Source organism: Ambystoma mexicanum, chromosome 4q, assembly GCF_040938575.1.
Source record: "Ambystoma mexicanum isolate Mex_15411 chromosome 4q, UKY_AmexF1_1, whole genome shotgun sequence".
In the NCBI taxonomy this organism is placed as follows: domain Eukaryota; kingdom Metazoa; phylum Chordata; class Amphibia; order Caudata; family Ambystomatidae; genus Ambystoma; species Ambystoma mexicanum.
The window spans coordinates 211,566,914-211,587,271 of NC_090928.1; the positions used below are offsets into that span (position 1 = coordinate 211,566,914).

A 20,358-nucleotide genomic window follows, 5' to 3' on the forward strand; every position below is an offset into this window, starting at 1 on the left:
GCACCTATACACCCACCTCTGCCCCACAACACTCTACCCCCACCCACTATCCTCCTCCCCTCTAACTCCACTCACCCTCCCTCACTTCTCCCTAATCTGGCCATACCTTACTCCTCTATGTCATACCCCCCTCCATTCCCACACACTCCCACCTCACCCCATTCTACAACTACCAATCACCACGCACCCAATTCTACCCACAGCTTTGCTGCATCTCCCCTGACAACCGTCCCTACCATACCCACCTTACCACTCACTTGCCTATCCACAACAATCCACCCACCTTAACTCACCTGTATATACCACACTCATCCTAGCTCATTCCCATATTACTCTATCCCACTGTACCTCCCACCTGCCCACCCAACCCATCCCATACTGTCTACCTACCATTCCATACTCACCCTTCTCCCACCCATCCTACCTCATCCCTCCTTATCTCCACCAACCCACCATTTCTAGATCACTTCTGTCTCCCCCTCTGATCCTAGCTCTTCCAGGCCTACCATGCTCATCCCTGCCTGCCACCTTAGCACACTCCTTCTCCCTTCCACCTTAGCTCACAGCACCCCGTCATGCTAGTTCACCCTTAAAATCACTGTTCTTAACTTAATATTTTCAAAGATACTGTTTGCTGACAAGTAACATTAGTAATATTGGAGGGTGGCGGTAGGTGGTAGAAGGAGAGAAAGAGATATTGGAGGGACAGTGGAGAGAGGCATAAGAAGGGGTTTGAAATTGGATGCAGGATAGTATTAGGAGACAGAGTGGTGCGTGAGTGTCCAAAAGCACATCTATACAACACACTATTGAGCAATTTTTTTTTTTTTTTTTTTTTTATTATTACTTGTATATAATTAAAAATCAGATTTTTACAAGAACTGGTTCCACTCGAAGCGAATCCCCTTTGCATTGCGGATAGTTTGACAGTAGTATGAACCACAGTCTCAAGTTTCTGTAGGTGAGGAATCAACGGCCGTGCTAATTTTTGTCTTTTCAATTGCAAATTCCAGAAGTTTAGCGGCTGCCGTGTGCCATCGAGTCTTTTCGCCGTTGATAATGCTGTTCCACCAGATGTCTTCATTACCCGCAAAAGAGGTGGCTGTCAGAGAACTGAAATAGGCGATTCTGGGTTGGTGCAAAGCAGGGCAGCACATCAGTAGATGCCTTATCGATTCAGTCTGTTATTTTTGCCTTGTAGAAACTGATTGCTGGCTGAAGTCAAAATTTGCAATATTTTCGATCAACTGCTCTTAATTGGGCGGCTAGGTTCTTTGCCTTGGCCCAAAGAGTAGCTTGCATGTTCCGGGAATTCTTTGTGGTATCGAGTTGGACTCCTAGGTATTTAAATGAGTCGACCACTTCGATTTTTGTCTCGCTTAGGTGCCATCGAAAACGATCTTTCTTTTTGCTCCCTGGTTTTTGCAAGATCATTATTTTTGTTTTGGATTTGTTGATCTCAAGGTTATTGTCAATGATGTAAGTTGAGAGATTATTTAGTTGACGTTGCAGACCGACCTGGGTTAGATCGAGTAGGATCAGGTTGTCCGCGTACAGAAGTCTGGGAACCCTTGTAGAGCCTATTTTTGGAGGAAAAGACCTTATCTGTTCCTGGCTGTCTTTGAAGTCTCAGAGGAAGGATATAAACAGGGCGGGGGCCAAGGGGCAACCTTGCTTCACTCCACGAGAGGTCGGTATGGACTTCGAAATGAGACCTTGATTGTTTAGCCGAACCTTTATGCTGGTGTTCGTGTGGAGACTGATTATAGGTTCCAAAATGCTTTCCGGGCAATGCCATGTCCTCAGTTTCGACCACAATTTTGACCTGTCCACTCTGTCAAAAGCTTGGGACAGGTCGACGAATGCTAGAAAAATCCGAGGAGCTCCTGTCAAAACTCTTTCCTTCAGTACATTCAAACACATTATGTTGACGCTAGTGCTCGCATTTTTTTGAAATCCTGTTTGCAGGAAATCAAAGCACATAGAGGCAGAAGTCCATTTCTGGAAATGTAACAGAAGGAGTGAGGCGAACACCTTCCCGATAACGTCGATCAGGGCTATTGGCCGATAGTTCAGGGGGTCCTCTCTTGCTCCTTTCTTAAAGATCGGGACGACCACAGAAGTTGTCCATGAGTCCGGAATCGTTCTTCTATCCTGACAGACTTTGAAAATTGAGCTGATGAGGATCGACCACTCGTCCGGATGTTGTTTTAAATCAGAGTTCGCTAGGCCATCAGGCCCGGGTGCTCTTGATGACTTCAATTTCAGAATTATGGACTTGATGTCACTAATGTCAGTCTGGTCCACCCAGGTTGAGACCTCTGTACGCTTTGTTTCTTCGTCGTTACCTTCTGCTGAGTGAAATAAGTTCAAGAAATGGGTGGCTCATTTTTCTTCCGGTACTGGATTTATCATGTGCGAGTTTGAGAACTTATTTGATTTATTGATAAGTGACCAGAAGTCGCGAGATTTTTTGTTTGAGAGGGCCTTCAGAATCTCTTCGGCGTCCAGTTGATATAACACACTTCTTTCGTTTCTCAGCCATTGCTTGAAGTTTCTTGTTTCTACTTTGAGGGCTTCCCAGTCTATTGGTAGGTTCGATGATACTGCCACTCTTTTCAATTTTCTGAGGAGTTTCCGTTTAGCAACCAAGGTCGCATTATACTTATGGGTGTGTTGTATACTTCGGGTGTTGGAAGTCTTCCCGGGTTTTTTGAAAGCCAGCAGAAGGGGAATATAGCTTTATCTGGCCACTCCGTTTTGTAATGCGGGATCTGATGTCAGGCTGACAAATTGATCTGTTAGTTTACGAATATCTGGAGCGATCAATCGTAGACGAGTTTGTTGCGAATTTGTCTCGATTTGAGTTTCGTAAATTTGCAAAATGGTCTCTTTATTTCTGCAGATCAGGTTCAATAGATTATGATCACTGTACTTTGTTTTAATGACGTTAAATGAGACTAGGTTGAATACACAGGATCAGAGACAAAGATATAATCCAGGGTGGCTGATGACGAGCCACGTTCCCAAGTTGGTATCAAGGCTTCAGAGTCTGTTATAGTAGCTGAGTTGAGGAGATTTCGGGATTTCATAGTAGCACTCCATGCGAAACCCCTATCTAAAGCAGAGCCATTGATGAGATCTTGTCTTTCTGGAGCGTTAACTGTAAAGCAGTTCGCGTTAAGGTCACCGCAGATCACAATGTTAGAGGATTTATATTTGATAGTGATTTCGTCAATTATACTAGACACTTTCTCACACATGTTCACAGTAGAGGTCTTTTGGGGGTTCCAGTAGACGTTAATAATTGCTACCGAGTCCTTATTATGGGCTTAGTTGATGGAGTTTCAGCGTTCCATGTGGTCAGAATAGCCAGAATTTCATAGCAACGGGTAATGACTTTTGTGATGGTTATACCGGATCCAATGCGGGTTGCTGTTAATAGTCCCGACGAAGGACGACCCAATGGTCCTTTAGAAGCTGGAGATATTTCAATGCAATAACCGTCAAGGGCCGGTTTTTCACATAGCCACGTTTCTTGAAGGCATATAATATCGTAGGGACTCAGATCCTGACTGTCAGACTTGGTAAGATGAACGTGGCCTCTAGTGTTCCATGAGGCTATGCTTATGTTTGTTCTCGAGGGTAGTTGCTGAGATGATTTGAATGTGGGTGACGTCACCTTAACGTCCCCCGGTGGTTGCTATCTCTTCACCCCTGGAGTCAGGACACTGCGGAACCAATTACATTTGTTTATCTTGGCTGTTTTTTCGGGCTCGATTGGGGTCTGCTTTGTGATTTTACTTGAAATTCTGTCGTTCGGCGGAACCTCTTTGCTGACTTGATTTCTCGACCGTAAAGTTGGGGAATGTCCATGGTGCCGTTCGGAATTGTGTTTTTGTCTGCGGTCTTCACTGTGCTCTACTCTCTCAGCTCTCCTTGAAGTTAATCTTCGGCGTGTTGTTGCAAAGCGTCCTTCTGCTGGTGATCTGTTATTCGTCGAGCGCCTTTTAGGTGGTGATATTGGACTTCTGCCCCTTCTCACTGATCGATTGAGAGGTCTTCTGTGCGTGACTTAAATCTATAGTTTTTTTTTTCGGAGATGCTCTGTAGCTGTCTTTTGACGGTTCTTTAAAGTTCGAGGAGGGCATCTCGTAAAGGTTAAAGCCCAGTAGGGCTAGTTCAGCAAATATGTCATGTTGTAATTCATCCAATGCAGATTTTCTAATATGTAGATAGGCCTTCGCTTGATTCTTTCTGTGGTATGGTTCGATCAGAGTAAAATCGGCCGATTGTAGGTTCTGTAGAGTTTTCACCTTTTTGAGTGTTCTCAAAACCGTGTTACGGTTTAAAATCATGTAGCGGTCATTGGAGGTTTTTTGTTCGATTTTAAACAGACGGGTCGAAGGTAGGGACTCCCTGCTTAAATTGACACGATTCTCCAGTCCGTGTCTCGATACACTCGGATTCAGGTTGGTATGGCTTAATACGGGAAATGATGCTGTTTGTTGATTCGGGGTCATTGTAACCAAAGAGGGTTTGGTGAGTTTATGAACGGTTGGAATTGGCGTAGTGGATGAAATCGTTTCAATTCTAATGTCTTGGTTCGGTGGTGGACCTTCAGTTAGGTCCAGATGTTGAGTTATGTTCATCAGCGAACTCTGAGCCAAGAATTCGTCGGTAGATTTTGGGGAGGAAGAGATGCAGATAACCGAGTTATTTGGGCTTGGTTTTTGCTGTGATGTGGTTGGTTTTTCTTTTGATGACTCTTTTTGTTTTGTTCTCACTGCCATCAGAGGGTCAAGAGCCGACACTGTTTGTGCATCGTTGGTGGTCATTGCATTAGCAGTGGTTTACTATTAATGCTCTGTGTTGTCTTTTGTTGGTTTTCCTCTGATCTCTGATGTTTAGCCACTACTCGATTTGATTGTGTGGGCTTTTCCGTTTGGCTTTTAAAAATCGGGGCTGGGTGAGGAGAATATGCCACAGCTTCTGTTTGAGTCTCTTTATCCAGTGCTGCTGGTGAAGTTGCTTTAAGACAGTTTGAGAGCTCTTCTAGTCTGCTCAGCTTTGAGTCCCACGTCGAACTCTGCTCTCTGTTTCTTTGTTCAAGGGCTGTAATGAAACCTTCAACAAATATCATTGCTGTCCTTCAGTGAGTCGTTGATAGCGTCGTATAGCTTTCCGAATGGGGCTAAAGCTATTGGTATTTGCGGACATGATTATTGGTAAATCAGGTTTTTTCGAGGGCGATGACTTAGATTCCGAAGTTGTGATTTCACTCAATCTTCTATTTTTTGGCAGGGATCTGGGCCGTGGGGTGAATTGGGGCGATGGGTCTGATGGTTGTAAATGGTCATCTATTTGAGACGAAACCTCGTCTGGAATGAGGTGATCAACCAGAGGCCGAATTGGACAGGACGTCAGCGGAGTACTGTCTCCCGATTTATGCACTCGTATGGGAGTAGAGAAAATTTGATTGTCGTATGATAGTCCAGGATCTTTAGGGGATGTAGACTTGCTTATGTCAGGGGTGCTGGTTTCCAAAGCTGAGGTGTAGTGGGTGCCCCTTGGGTTCATGCTCTTTGGATCGGCGATCACTCCCTGTAATTCGGAGTCTTTATTCACGGGGTCGCCCGAGGGCACTTCATTAGTGCAGTTTGCTGCTTTCCTTTGTGGGTCGGGAGTCACTCTCTGTGGTTCAAGATCTACGTTCACTTCTTTACACCGGGGCACCTCGTTGTTTAGATTTGCCGAAACCTTTTTCGGTGCCGGTTCAGATCTGGGCGGACTAAAAGACTCTCTTAATCCCATTGATTGGTTTTGAGATGGTGATTGGGTCCGGGCGTGAATCGGAGTCCCCGGCATTAGTTTTCTTGCTATGCTCGTGGGCGGGAGGTCCTGGATAGCCTCCAAAATTTCAGCATCTGAAAGTTCTTTCGTCTGGTCCAATTTTCTTTTATATTGCTTATTTATGAAGTCTTTCAGGGCACTGGACAGAAGAGGGGCTGGTAGAGTTGACTTCCCTGCTTTCTTTACTTTACTTATTTTTTTACTTGTATTTGTTTTGGACTTTTTGTTTCTTTTATTGGTTTGTTTGAAAACTTTTTTCGGGTCTAGGGTTTTTGAATCAGGCATAAGGTCGGCCTCTAAATGGGTGTTGGATTGATCTGACCACTTTTCCGTAGAGAAAGGGATAGAAGTGTTCCCCAATATCAAAGGGGGGGACTTGGGGGTAACATACGGCGCTGCATCTACTGTTTCAGCATTATTCTGTGTGGGTATGTGATCCCAGTCAGATGGTGGAGGGGCCCGAGGGGCCAAGTGAGAGGCGCTGTTACTTTGCACTTGGTATGAGGCATGGACTTGTGCCTCCACCGCAATTGTCGTTGGGTTCGTAGCTAAGACTACGTCCATTGGAGAGACCTTCGTAGGGCCCTCCGAATCAGACCGCGTAGTTGGAGCGGCGGTTTGGTTTGAGTGTGCGTGTGGAACCAGCGCCGTACTGATGCTCGGGCACAGCTTTGCAAGCGCCTGTGTCGAAGAGCGGCCACGCTCGTTGGATGGCCCCGCCTTTGCCGGAATCGGCTCGCTCCTGGAGAAGCAAGCCCCATAGCCCTCGCCGCAGGCAGTCTGCACAGGAGCCTGGGCCGGCCGTCCTCCGACAGCCGAGGCCGAGGTGTCCCTCGTCTCGTTGACGAGACGGTGAGGCAACGCCTGCCAGGCGGGGGATGGGCTGCAGACCGGGCTGGAGCGAGCCGCCGGGACGATGGCGAAAGAGATCTGGCGGGCCCCCGTTTGCTGAAACGCTGCATCAGATGGCACCAGACCGTAAGTCCTTAGTGCTGGGGAGGACGCGGGAAGGGTGGGGGCTGATGGTTCATCCGCGTTAATTGTTATTTTCGTCAGCCCAGACTTATACACTTCGTTGGCTGAGGTGTATGTAGATACATCAAGAGTATTTGAAAGGTTTGGGGAGTTGTTGGATGACTGAGGCGAGGCACTGGGCACTGGGCACATGGCGCCAGAGGGGTCCGCAGAGTTTCGGTCCTTTCTGTTCATATGGATTGTTGGTCGGCTCGGTAGAGGCGCAGAGCTAGCCATGTTCGTTGTGGGCGTAGTGCACGAGGAGATGGTAATAGTTTCCTTCAAGGGGGGTCGGCGCTCCTTTCGTTTTTTGAACATGGCGTTAGTTTGGCACTCTTACCGTCAAATGTTTTTGAGGAACTCCGTAGTACTCGCAAAGAGGCCTCTGAGATGTAATCTGTTTCGGACTGTGCAGGAAGAGTTTCACTCGTGTCAGGGAGCTCCATGGCTCCTGCAGCAGACTGCAGACGACTGCTCACCCTCTGCTCACGCTCCGCTCACCGCTCCGCGGTGGTGTAGGTGGATTTAAGCACTTCCAGTAGAAAACAGGGTGAAAAGACTGCAGACACAGACGACTGCTTACCCTCTGCTCACCCTCTGCTCACGCTCCGCGGTGGTGTAGGTGGATTTAAGCACTTCCAGTAGAAAACAGGGTGAAAAGACTGCAGACACAGACGACTGCTCACCCTCTGCTCACGCTCCGCTCACCGCTCCGCAGTGGTGTAGGTGGATTTAAGCACTTCCAGTAGAAAACAGGGTGAAAAGACTGCAGACACAGACGACTGCTTACCCTCTGCTCACCCTCTGCTCACGCTCCGCGGTGGTGTAGGTGGATTTAAGCACTTCCAGTAGAAAACAGGGTGAAAAGACTGCAGACACAGACGACTGCTCACCCTCTGCTCACGCTCCGCTCACCGCTCCGCGGTGGTGTAGGTGGATTTAAGCACTTCCAGTAGAAAACAGGGTAAATAGACTGCAGACACAGACGACTGCTCACCCTTTGCTCACGCTCTATTTGTGTTCCTATATGCCACTGAAGTGCCCCTACGTGGTCTGCCAGTCGCGGAATGAGCTAATATCATTGATAATGTAGGGCCAGTCTAGGAAGTCACACAGGGAGTTTAGACAGATAAGGCATTTGCCTTTAGGCCACCATTTGTAGAGAGGGTAGACTGTAGTATACGGAGGCAGAAAGAATCAGTATCTACTTACCAACGGTCAGGGACATATGAGTCTGGGAGGAGGTGCTTTCTGGAGAGAGAGGGATGGCCCTTGGCGAGCCCACCAAACCTCCCTCTCCAGTCTGGTACATTCTGTTGAATCATTTGCCTATCTTACTGCTGAACAATACAAAATGGATGATCATAACAGCCAGAAAAGTCAATACATTGAATGCTGTTTCCTTTTAAAAAATAATGAAACTCCCCCTTGAGTCTGCCTGGAGACTCTGTAAGTTATTAAGGCCATCTGTCATTGTGCGTAGTCGTGGGATCATCCAGGCTGTGATATAGAGGCTGCCCCAGGAGGAAGAGGCTAGTAGTGGTGCAAATCACCTCAACAGCAAGTGTCCCAACCAGGGCCACACCAAGGGCTGCAGGCTGCGACCTATAGAGGGATGCAGTAGTGGTGGTCTCACTGAGGGGATTGCGCTGGTCAGGACTGGACTGCATATGGAGTAACCTATGCGAGAATCACCCCACTGTCGGGCATGGCCCACAGGCTCTCACTGGACCCACAGTAATAGAGAGGGATTACTGCAGCGAGATCAAGGTCATCCTATTCAATTTAGGGAACAACACCTACCTGATCACACCCGGACAGATTATTGCCCAGTTGGTGTGCAAGAAGATCCAGTTCCCGCAGGTGGAAGAGGTTGTGAACCTGGGGAATATAACAAGAGCCAAAGCTGGGTTTGGAGAGAGAATGAACATGCCAAAAATGGACCAAGACCTGCTGAGCTTGCCAGCACATGCCACGTCAGGAATGGCGGGAGCCCCACTGCTGACATCCCAGACCCTCATCTGGAACAATGGATTCCTGCATAGAGGCGATGATCACCTTCAACAGTGCTGGGTCAGTAAAGACCATATTTCGAAGGCGAGGGGGCTGGTCCCTCTAATGTGATCCACAAAGCATAAGTAACTGGAGCAGACCGCACCACCCCTATAAGAAGTGCAAACATGGCCAGGTCCATCCAGCACAAGGAATCAGACAGCCAGACATTAAAGTCCCGAGAGATCCAGCTATCGGGTGAAAGAATTCTGGCAAAATGGGACCTTTGGCCCAGAAAAGAGTGGGGAGCTCGGTAGTGGAAAGATTCAGGAGAATACATTCAGCCACAAAGGGGGAAGCAGAGGTTCCCCTCCTAGAGGAAAGGATTAGATCAATACCAGGGTCTCTGTCGGAGATGGGGATCTGGTCCTTCACTTCTGGAAAGCAGAACCATGTCGCAGTCCTGTCCAGGGCAGCTAAAAGGAGAATCAATAGAGGAAGAACTCATGAACCCCAGACCCCCAAGGAGGATCTCCCCAAACTCCAGATCCAGACTGTGGGGTGGAACTAGAAGACCCAGAGGCCATGCAAAACCCGGGATTTAAAGATGCAGATGCCTCAGAATTCTCAGATTCTTCAACCTGGGCAATCTGCTGCACAGGGAAACAGACCAACATTTATGTCATCGTGAACTAGAGGTCCAAGGGTGGCCTGTCTTGACCCTGCTCGAGTGAGGGTGTCAAAAGATGGAAATCTGAGCTGACCTGATCTCCCAGAAAGAGCTAAGTCCTGGCTCACTGACACCGTTCATATGCATTCATGGGGATATGAACCTCAATCGCTGAGGTCAGGTGGAGGTTTGGATCTTGGAAAAAAACCTCTTCGGTATCTATGATAGTAGTGCTTGGGCTGCCTCAAGAGGTGTTACTCGGGACTTATTTTTCTTTATTCCATCAATGCCTAAACACCCTCCAGAACCAACAGGAAAAAGATGGCCCCAAGGCGGCCTGCACGGATGCCGGGTCTGAGAGTCATCCACCCACGAGGCCAAACAGGGCGGGCAGCAAAGCAAGAACCTACCTGGAGTCCCCAGCCACAGCATCTGACATGACCGGAAAGCAGTAGAGTAGTGCAGCAGGCTCGTTGCGGGTGGTGCTTGTATTATCTTCAGGGTGACAGCAGCTCATTTTCCTCTGCGGCAGTGCATTTCCTTTGTGGTGGTGCATTTCCTCCATGGTGGTGCAGTCTTTTTTCCCCAGAGCTACATTACACTGGGCTCGCCCCAGCGAGCAGGTACTCCAATTGGCCCCCCTCAGCTCCCCACCTATCTCAGGAAGGGGGCAATCTGAAAACTCACTCAATGGGGCCCCACCATGAAGGAAATGCAAAACCACAGAGAAAAATGGGCTGCTACAGCCCTGAAGATAATGAAAACAAGCACTGACACTGAGGAAAATGGGCTGCTGTAGCCCTGAGAAGAATACAAACACCGCCACTGAGGGAAAAAGGGTCTATGTGATCAGAAGAGGCAGGCAGTGTAACCTGTGGCAGCCACCCATAGGAGAACGAGGGTTTGCAGTAATTTAAAAGCAGATGACAGCACTACAAGACAATAAAGGTACTGCACTTTGAACAGCTGTATATAGACCAGGACTGACCCATCAAGACTTAGACTCATACTTAGGATAAAGCGCAGATACCAATGTTATTTATAAAGGAATGTGTTGTTGAGAAAAGGGTATTAATTAAGAGAACGGTGGGGACGCAGAGCTGTTTATGGTGAGGGCCCTGCTCAATGTTCAAGCAGTTAAACTTTATACTGACAAATGAAGGGGCAGCTAACGTGATGGGAAATATAGTGGGTGACCAGTTTTTAGTGTGTTGCCTGGTTTTTGTTTGTTTTTATATAATTGCCTGAAAGGGCTAAAAGGTACCTCTGTTCACTGTACCTTATTTTCCAACGGGAGCTCTGGTTTTATGGCCCATCTGCTGTTTGAAGTAACATCTTTATATTGTAGATTACTTAGTGCCCTGCCTGTCCAGCTGGGCTAGGGGAATGGGAGTGGATCGAGTGAGGCCCATCCCTGGCCTGGGGAAATTAATGTGTACCCATGTCCCAGGCCAGGGCCAGCAAACACCAGGGCTACAAGGGCCTATTGAATGAGTAACTGAACATTCAATGGCAATAGATGTATTGTGCTTGAGTACCTGGGCTTTTATTTCAATACCTGCCTATTTCATGTCAGTCCCTGCATTTTACAGCAATGCCTTATCTATAATGGGGGTACATGGACACCTGCAAAAGGCCACAATGTGCATTTTGCCTTTCTTGGGATTTACTCTATGAAATCATTCCAAAATAGCACCTTTCGTCTCACACCTCTACTCTTCTCGACTCTCTGGACCACATGATCTAGCCCTTAATCTGTCCCTTAATGATGTTCTTTAACTCCTGTCGACCTGCTAAATTGCCTTCAATATCCTATACATCACACAGAAAGGCAGCCTCAATTTCCTACAACCATAAAATGAACACAGTAATCCCATAAAACATAACCACATGCATAGTGACATATATAAATCACCCTGTGTATCATAATCTTTCAGTTCTGCTAATCACGTCTAGGGTGAACTTGGAGATCTTACCACTTCTTTTTCATAAATTGTCTAGTTGTGCTCTGTTCCACACCTATAAAAACATACAGTTCTTCGTCCAGGTTATGACCACTTGGGGTTTTGGTGTCCAGATCCACAATACTTAGATTCCTTTTGGTATAATTGTACTTCCCTATCTCCTCTCCTAGGATGCTTCACCACTTGATGACCAATACAATATTGAAAGGAGTCAATACTTCCTGCCTGTATTTCTTGAAAGTGTTACTTTAGCCATTAATTTGGTGCTACTTATGTAGCATTTATTGCATCTGCACCTAATGACATAAGCCACACGTGTGCTGTTACATGTTAAATACTGTTTAATTTTAACTTTTTCTCCTGTGCGTGGATGTACATATTCTTACATATTGACATCATATTTACATGCTTTGCATTTTGGACATTTTACAAATGCCATTTTCTGTGAGGAAAACCAGTTTCTTGTATTACTTTTGATCAGAAGAAACTGGTTACCAGTACATTTCTTATGGACTGCGGGTTTCTGTATGTTGTTGTGGCTCTCTGTCCCAAATGGCTACTAATATCTCTATCTTGTTTCCGGAACCTCCAATATTTGTCCATGAATTTACCAACTTGACCTGATCGGTTGTTATATGTGGTTATAAATCGAAGGGGATCATTCTCTTCTTGTTGAAAATCTTTGCTCTTGGTTGGCAACAAATCTTCTCATCCCAGTTTTTGTACTTTTGCATATGCTGTATTTATCACTTGTTTTAGATATTTCCATTCCTCAAATCTGAGAGCTGCATCGTGTGGAAATTAGAGACATTCTGATTCTTCCGAACTGTCTCTTTTGATTCTTATGAATTCCCCATTTGGTATACAGCATTCCACATTCTTCAGCTGACCACTATGTGCATGCAGGATGGCATTTATGCTAGTTATTTTTCTATACAATTCATATTTTTCTATCTACTATTTGTATTTTCACGTATAAATAAACAATGCTCTCAAAATTATGTTGTTCAGTAAATTTGATGTTCTCTGTGTTGTTATTAATAATAGATACAAATTGTAGCCATTCTTCTGAGGTACCTTCCCCTATCACAAATAGGTCATCTATATAATGACTTCATGACTCATAGTTGAATATTTTGCCTGTAAGCCATCTGTTCTTCTGCCTGCAAGATTTCTGTTTCCCACATCCCCATATATAGATTGACATATAAGGTGCATAACTGTCCCACAGATTGGCAGATAATACTTGCCATCAAACAAAAATGTGTTATGCTCCACGCAGTATTTTAGCATTTCCAATAACATTTGTGAATGATCTCTATAGCTTGCAGATTTTTTGTGAAAAGAAAATATTGTACACCTTAATACCATTGTTGTGCTCTATGCTGTTATATAACGATGCCACATCTAATGTCACCAAAAGATATGTTTCTTTCCATGGGATATCTCGTATATTACTGAGGAAGTCCATTGTGTCTCTAATGTACGATGGAAGAGTGGATACAAATGGGAAGAGATACTTATCAATATAGTTGGATGTCTTCTCCAACAGCAAACCTACAGCTGATATACTCAGTCTCCCCGGTGGTCTCTTTAATCTCTTATGTATCTTGGGTACAAGATAGATAGTTGGAATTATTGGGTATTTCACCCATAGATATTCTTTCGAATGTCTGATACGTTTTGGGATCCGGGAGTTGATGCATAACCCCTGCAACCTAATCTGATGTGTGCATCACTACTACATTCCCCCTTATCCGAGGGTTTTATCATGATGGTCTCTTCACCCCTGAGTTTATTGATGGTCTTCCATTGCTTTGAATTCAAGTTGGACTTTTTTTCAAAATATTTTGTATCACCCAATGTTTCTTCACCCCATTTTCTCAGATCATTTAGGACCAGATCAACACATACATCCAAGTGAGCACTGTTTGTGATGATTGGGCTAAATTTAGATTTTGCTTTGAAACCACTGTCCTCTATTAGTGCATTGTTGCCACAGCACATGTTCTTGGCCTTATAATTTTCCATTTGGGAATATGCCAGTTGGGGTAAGGCTATCACTGCAGGGATATCTCAAATCATCAATTGTGATGGGTTTTCATGACTTTGTTCTCTTTGTTTCTGATTAGTTTGAATTCCATGAAATGTAGTTAATTTGATTTTCTGAATAAATTGATGAAGGTCTATTTGTGTTTGCGCATAATCAAATCTTGCATCTGGGTAGACGTTGAGGCCTTTTACTAATACTTCAGAATCACATTCAGTCATTTGTCTATGTGGCAGATTTACCTTGTGTAAATGCATGTATACTTTTTCTTCTTTCTTGACCAGTTGTACAAAGTGAATAAATCCTGTTCGTATAAATTACAACATCTTCACATTTATACGACACGCGTTCCTTATTATCTGCCTCTTTGCCCCTTCCCCTGCCCCTTAGACTATTCCTTGCAATGTAGCTCCCTAGTTAACAGCTTTATAAAGCCGACCAAAACCCAGATTCATCTATACCAACTATCATGATAAGCAACAGTGGGCTTCATTAGAACCCTGGCGGTGACAGTATGAATGGTGCCGGTAAAGCACCGGCACCGTTCATACCGTCCCGCTGCATTACGAGTTCTGTTTGCGGGTTCCTGACAGCCCGCCAGGTCTTACCTGTGCGGCACCCGTGAGCATAACTCGTATTGCCGCCGGCACCGTTATTGACAGTGCCGGCGCATCCATGCTCCCCACCCTCATTCTGCCCTATGGGGCAGACAGAATGGGGATCGGGAGCCCGGCAATACCACCAGCCTCAAATGGGCAATTACCGGCCCATTCATCTTGTAATGGACCGTTTATTGCCCAATTGCGGGAGGCGGTGCCGGTAGCGAGCATGACGGTAGCCGTGCTCGTAATGAGGCCCAGTGACTTTATTATTTCCACGTGCAGCCCATACGTAGGAGCCTCATGCGTTGGTCCTTTTCCTGATCAGCGGTATGCTTTGTTCACGCTTCATGCAGGCTAAACGGCAGGCAAACTATCGCATCTTCCATCCGTTCCTTCCATCCCCTCTCTTACCCGTACACATCTTTCATGTTGGTTTACTCTGCTGCACCCTCTCTCCCCCTGTCCACCGAATCTCTATTTGATTCCTCTGCAGACTAACGTCAGACTACCCCTGGCAGGAGCACAATGCCACTTCCTGGACAAGCTTCTGTGCTGCTAGACCACTACAGTGAAGCCCTTTCCTAAGGGGTCATAGGAAAGGGAAATAGGACTAGACCCGGAGGTGGAGGTGTCCGCCATTGCAGCTTGGAGGCCAGTGACAGTTGCTGATATGACTGCTCTAGAGGAGCTCTGTAGCTTTTTGTCCAAGGCAGTGCATTGCCGCACTGTAGCGTGCACATAATATCATAGAATATCTGTTTTATATGCCTTCCCATCCAAAGACCTTTTTATTGCTTCTTTTTACCTTTAAATACTTATGTACAGAACAGTTACTGTAGCAATTTGTACTTCATGATTCTTTGTTTCTGTCTTCTGTGGTTTCCTACAGACTTGGAAATGGGTTTTAGGTCCTATGGCGCTGTACGTCTGCGAGAGAATAATCAGGTTCTGGCGTTCCCAGCAGGAAGTTGTCATTACAAAGGTAAGTGCCGCCTCATGTTTAGGGATAAAAACACAGTGGCACCGGCATTTTTTTAGAAACAGATTTCATTTTCCCTTTCTGTTTATGTCCTGGTCATAATTAATGGTGTGTCAGCATGTCTCTTTTCTTTTATTACTTCCCCCACTGTGAATAGTTTCAACCGCATTTTTCATCACACTAAAAGGTGACTGTTGGTCTTCTTTAGCTCATGCCTGGTGTTTGTACCCTAGCAAATATCAGGCGATCATGCGAGACGTTTTTTCACAAGACATTCTCAGAAGACATGTTCGGATGTTGCAAAGCAAGGCCACGCAACGGTTGGAGTGTTCTTGTTCTATCAGGGAATAAAACCAGGGATGTCATTTCACCAAAATGGCAGGGGTACTGGAAGTGACATCACATGAGCCTTGACCTCTGGTGACATCACAGGAAGTGATGTCATTTGGCCACACACCAAAGTGACACCGCGGGAAGGGATGAAACACAACCTTTCACCCCTTGTTAAAACAGGAAGTGGCATCATATAGCATTTTTCCTAAGTACACTACAAAAATCTGATTACGATATCACTGTAATGTGATATACATTTCATACAAGAATGAATCACCATATGTATCGTTAATATCAGTGTGTATAGGCCGATATTACCAAATGACTCTGAATGCAAGCAGACGTCCAAGCCCAAATGATAATGATGTGTTACTATATGGCAATTACGCCTATAGAAGAAATATACATACAATATGACCCAACCTGTGTTTGTACTTATTTATCAACCTCAGAAGGATGAAAGGATAAGTTGGTCTTGCCAGGATTCAAACCTGCATCCTGCAGATCACACACACATTGCAGCAGCGAGTGCTCAACCCATTTAGCTATCTTACCGGCTATAGTAAAATGAGCAATTACATGTCTGAATATTCTCAAAGTCAGAAAGCAAATTACACTCTCTAGTGGACACCATTACACTGGTAACTGAGATTTAACAGCAGGCCAGTTCATCTTCAGGTCTGGTGGAAAGTGGGCCACCTGTCAAGCCTGCATGGATCAACTTTGCAGGCTTTAGAGGCTGGCAAAATAAATACCATTTTGAGGATTCATAACACTGTATTAAAGAATTTAGATTAGCGCAGCGAATGCAGCTCACTCACACAGCATCCCGTACTGTTGGCGCTCTTTTCCTGAAACATCCAAACAAACATCCTGAACAGCATGCCAGGGTGATAGGCAAGATAGGCACATTACAACAAAGCATTAATTGTGGCACAAAGAAATCAAGGGCCACTTTATGTGCTATGGTCACATTTCTACACTCTACACAAGGCACAAGGATTTTGTCAAGTGACCAAGGACACCAAGATGGAATGTCTTGTGATGATCGTAACAGAGACAACAGCAAAAAAAAAAACATGCTATAACTGCAACTTGCGAAAAGCAAAATGCATAGTCCGAAATGGATGCTTATTCTACTCTATATGCTTTTTGGAAGTTTTTGACTGCATTGTGAATTTGAGGTGTTTAAGAAAGAACAGACTAAATCAGTGACTCACCCCCGAAGTATATCTGAAATAAACCTTTAATGAGTCCGGCAATAACAGTATACAATTCCAGAAAGACAAACTATTTTGTATTCCTATTCTTTCTGATTTAGGGCCACTGCTCAAAGTGTTTTTGAGAGGCCTGAACAAGAAAGCCAGCCACCGCAGAAACAAAGAGCCACATGGCGCTGGCCACAGCCAAGGAGCCTCAATTTGTTAAAAAAAAAAAAATGAACAAATTCATCTTATTTTTTAGGAGTAGCAAGGGAGACCACAGGGGTAGCAAGGGAGACCTCATAGGTCGCAGCTGCAACCCCTGTCGACCCCCAAATGACGTCCCTGAACAAAACTCCTATTTTTCATGTTCAAAATCGTTGGTACCAATAAAATTGTTTTTATAGGTGTTTCCAGAAATAAAAAGAATAAATACAGTGCCTACAAGGTTTTGAATGAATTCAATTTTCCGAACGTTCTTGTTTTGTGCATGGCTATTAACCAGGATTTCCAACATATTCTCTTCAGGAAAATGTCAACTTTCCATATGAGAGTCAGTAATCTCTCTATTCCATTACAGACTAAGTAGTGGGAATTATGCCTTCAAATTCTTTTACTTCTCAGAGCAGCAAACTCAAGCAAACTACTGCCAAACTGTCAAAAACAAACCTGATTTGCCTTTCCAGTCCATGTTGTTCTTGGTACATCTCCGTAACATGAGTCTCCAACACCCATCATCCTTCTCCTCCATGAGAAATCAATCCCTACTCCACGACCACTCAGCTTCCATCATGCAGTGATTGTGGAAAGTCCTTGTGTAGTATTGCCATTTTGTCCTGCACAAAACATGGACTAAAGATATTATAAAATAGGAGAAGGGGGATGGTACAGAAGCAATCTCATGCCACTTATACGCCATCAACAAGCACAATTGAGGTCATGCCATGATTCTGCGTCCTTAATAAAATCAAGTTATTTTCTTTATTTGTAATAAAGCTACATGTTCAATTATTTAAAAAGTATAATGCTCTCAACTATGATTCTCCGGATCGTTCCACTGTAGTGAGAGTGAATGCCAAACGTATCCCAGACACAAACGCATATCCACGCTTGATTTTTACTGAAATACATAGCCCATCAGGCTGATGTGGGAAAGAAATGCTGGTTGTGCAGAGATTAGTAACCAAGATCCCCAATAAATCTGTGCTTTTGTGTCTTCTCGTATATCTTGAGGTATCTGAGTAGAGAGGAGCCTATCACTCATACATAAAAAATGAAGTACAACCAAATGTATTCTAAAAGAAAGATCACACTGTATATGAAATCAGTTCAAAGGGTATAGCAGAAACTGATCACCCCTACTTGGGTGGTGTAAGGACTGTATCAACAAAGAGGGAATCTCCCTTAACTTTCCGTCACTCTGCCCTGACCGTCTCTATGTCTATGAGTAGTTGTGGGCCGCTCTGTATCTTCATCGAGTTACTCTCCTCTGCTCCCTACCTCTCTTCTAAAATGATCAGTATCCTCAGCTTTCGTGTCCCCAGACAGCTTATTTGCTCTGTATGAGTCTTAGTGTTAGGGCAGGGTGTGAAAACCTCTTACAGGTCCTAAGGAAGACCTAAACAACAAAAAATGGGAGGTTTTTGCAGCAAAGGGAGTGTCAGGATGGGGTGTTGACTTAAATCCAACGAAGAGCCTAATCTCAGAGAACATAGTGCCTCTAGTCCAATGCCCAGTCCCTTTGCTACTTCAAAAAAGTTGGTGGGGTGTCTGCACACAGGAAAGTGTCCTTCAAATCCCTCACAGACAGAGGGAAGACTGAAGTGCTCCAGCTCACTTCTTTGTCTTGACAGTCTATCCTGACATCAACTACTCTTCTGAGATGCTGTGGCCTTTAATAAACTCCTACTGGGGAAAGCCAGATTTCCAAAGCCCTCATAACCGAAGTGTCTTTGTATGTATGTTTTACCAATGAAAACATGGGGTTCTTCTTGATGTGTTACATGGGCAAGCTCCAGATACCCTTGCTTGCCTTCGATGTTCTTCTGGATAGGCTTTTCCTCTTCCCTACCTGGTTATTTGTCTGCCTGTTTAATTATGATCCCTTCCAGCAAAGAGATTTATCCAGATATGCCTAGTTTTTTAGTTGGGTTGGTGACTTGGCAGCAGCCACCAGTATCAGGCTAGAGCCTGCACTATGTTTCTCTTCAAAGAATGCTTACAGCCTGGCTTCTGCCAGCCTCTGTGCTAAGACTCCAAACACACTTTCTATGTTAGTGTCTCCAATAAGACTCTCCTCTTCTATACTATGGCTCACTTGGCCATGGCAAAACAAAACAGGTGAGGGTTTGACGTTTCGGAATGAATCTTAACGTTTAGCATAGCTCCGGGCAACCCTCCAGACCATCATGCTTCAGACTGCCATTCCGGCACAGACATGGGAAAAACATATACACATCAGGCTTGGTACCACCCCAAAAGGGACAGTTCAGCTACCAGAACTCCCTGCACACATCCCATCTACGCACATGAAAACCCCAGATATGTCTTGGACTCATTGGGCATCATCAGTGAGGTGTAGTTTGGGGGTCTGGGCACTGGACACGTTTCGGCATACCCATCGTACTTAGAGTGACTTTAGCAAAACAAAAGGAGTATTGGTTGGAAGGTTTTGAATTAATCCAAACTTTGGCTTTGTTCTGGGCAACCCTCCAGACCAATGACATTGAGCAGCCTTGCCATTAGAGAAAGGTGAAAGGCCTCTTCGAAAAGGCACCTCCTGAATTTTATATTTCTCTCTAGGGGGGTATTTGGCTTGGCCATCTCAGGTTTTGTCTCTTCTCCTCATCCACTCTCTGCCTCACAACTGACCACGTGGAACGCTATCCATACACCCTCAAAGTCAGGTGATGTCTTTTATATTTTAGTTTGGCCAGTGATAGTTTCAAGGAGAGTGCTGGTTGATGGATCCATGTCCCCATTAGTGTAGCCCTTCGCTGTTGATTGGTGCCTAATGGTTCCACCTCCTCCCCAGGTGTCTTCACCTTAGATCCCTTTAATGACATGTGTTGCACTTGTTTTATTAACTGAATGATGGCTGGTCCACCTTCATTGGATCAGACAGCAGTGTCATGGCGGACAAGCAGTCTAGCATCTGCATTCAAACCCCTTCAGGTGCGTTCACTTGAGAACACTGTGCAAGCATACGACATGTATGTTTGTTCCGATTGTTTTCTCTTGTTGTTCTGATTTTCTCATTGGTCCCCAGCTCAACGCTCCAAGCGGGGGCTTGCAAACCCACCTGACACTCGTTACAGAGTCCTGCTCTGGACATGGATTGCAGATGGGGCTCGGTGCCCCTCAAGATCGGCTGCACATTTTGACAGCAAACATTACCTGGAACTGGTTCTCTGTGGGTTTCTTCTCTCTGACATCATCTTCGCCATAAAGATAAAACAACTGGGCATTTTCCTCATAGCTATGAGACATAGTTACGCTTGGTTAACATCAGAGATTGTTCTTGACCGGGACAACTGCTGAACATGTAGTAGGGTAACATTAGGCATACTGAAACAGACATTAATAATTGTTAAGCCTTGACAAAGCGCTAAGCACGAAACACTGCCCACGTTTCAGCTCTCCTGACTTTCGCATCCCCTGCTTCAATGTTACTGACATTTATGAATAGTGTGCCCCATT

General features: G+C 45.1%; 1 protein-coding gene across 2 annotated transcripts in view; it reads left to right on the top strand.

Moving 5' to 3' along the window:
* NOX3 (NADPH oxidase 3) overlaps positions 1 to 20,358 on the top strand; it is a 530,542-nt gene that overhangs the window by 318,264 nt on the left and 191,920 nt on the right. For both annotated transcript variants that reach the window (XM_069607737.1, XM_069607738.1), the window contains exon 7: positions 15,035 to 15,127. In XM_069607737.1, coding sequence (XP_069463838.1) covers positions 15,035 to 15,127 — 93 coding nt within the window. The remainder of the gene's footprint in view (positions 1 to 15,034; positions 15,128 to 20,358) is intronic.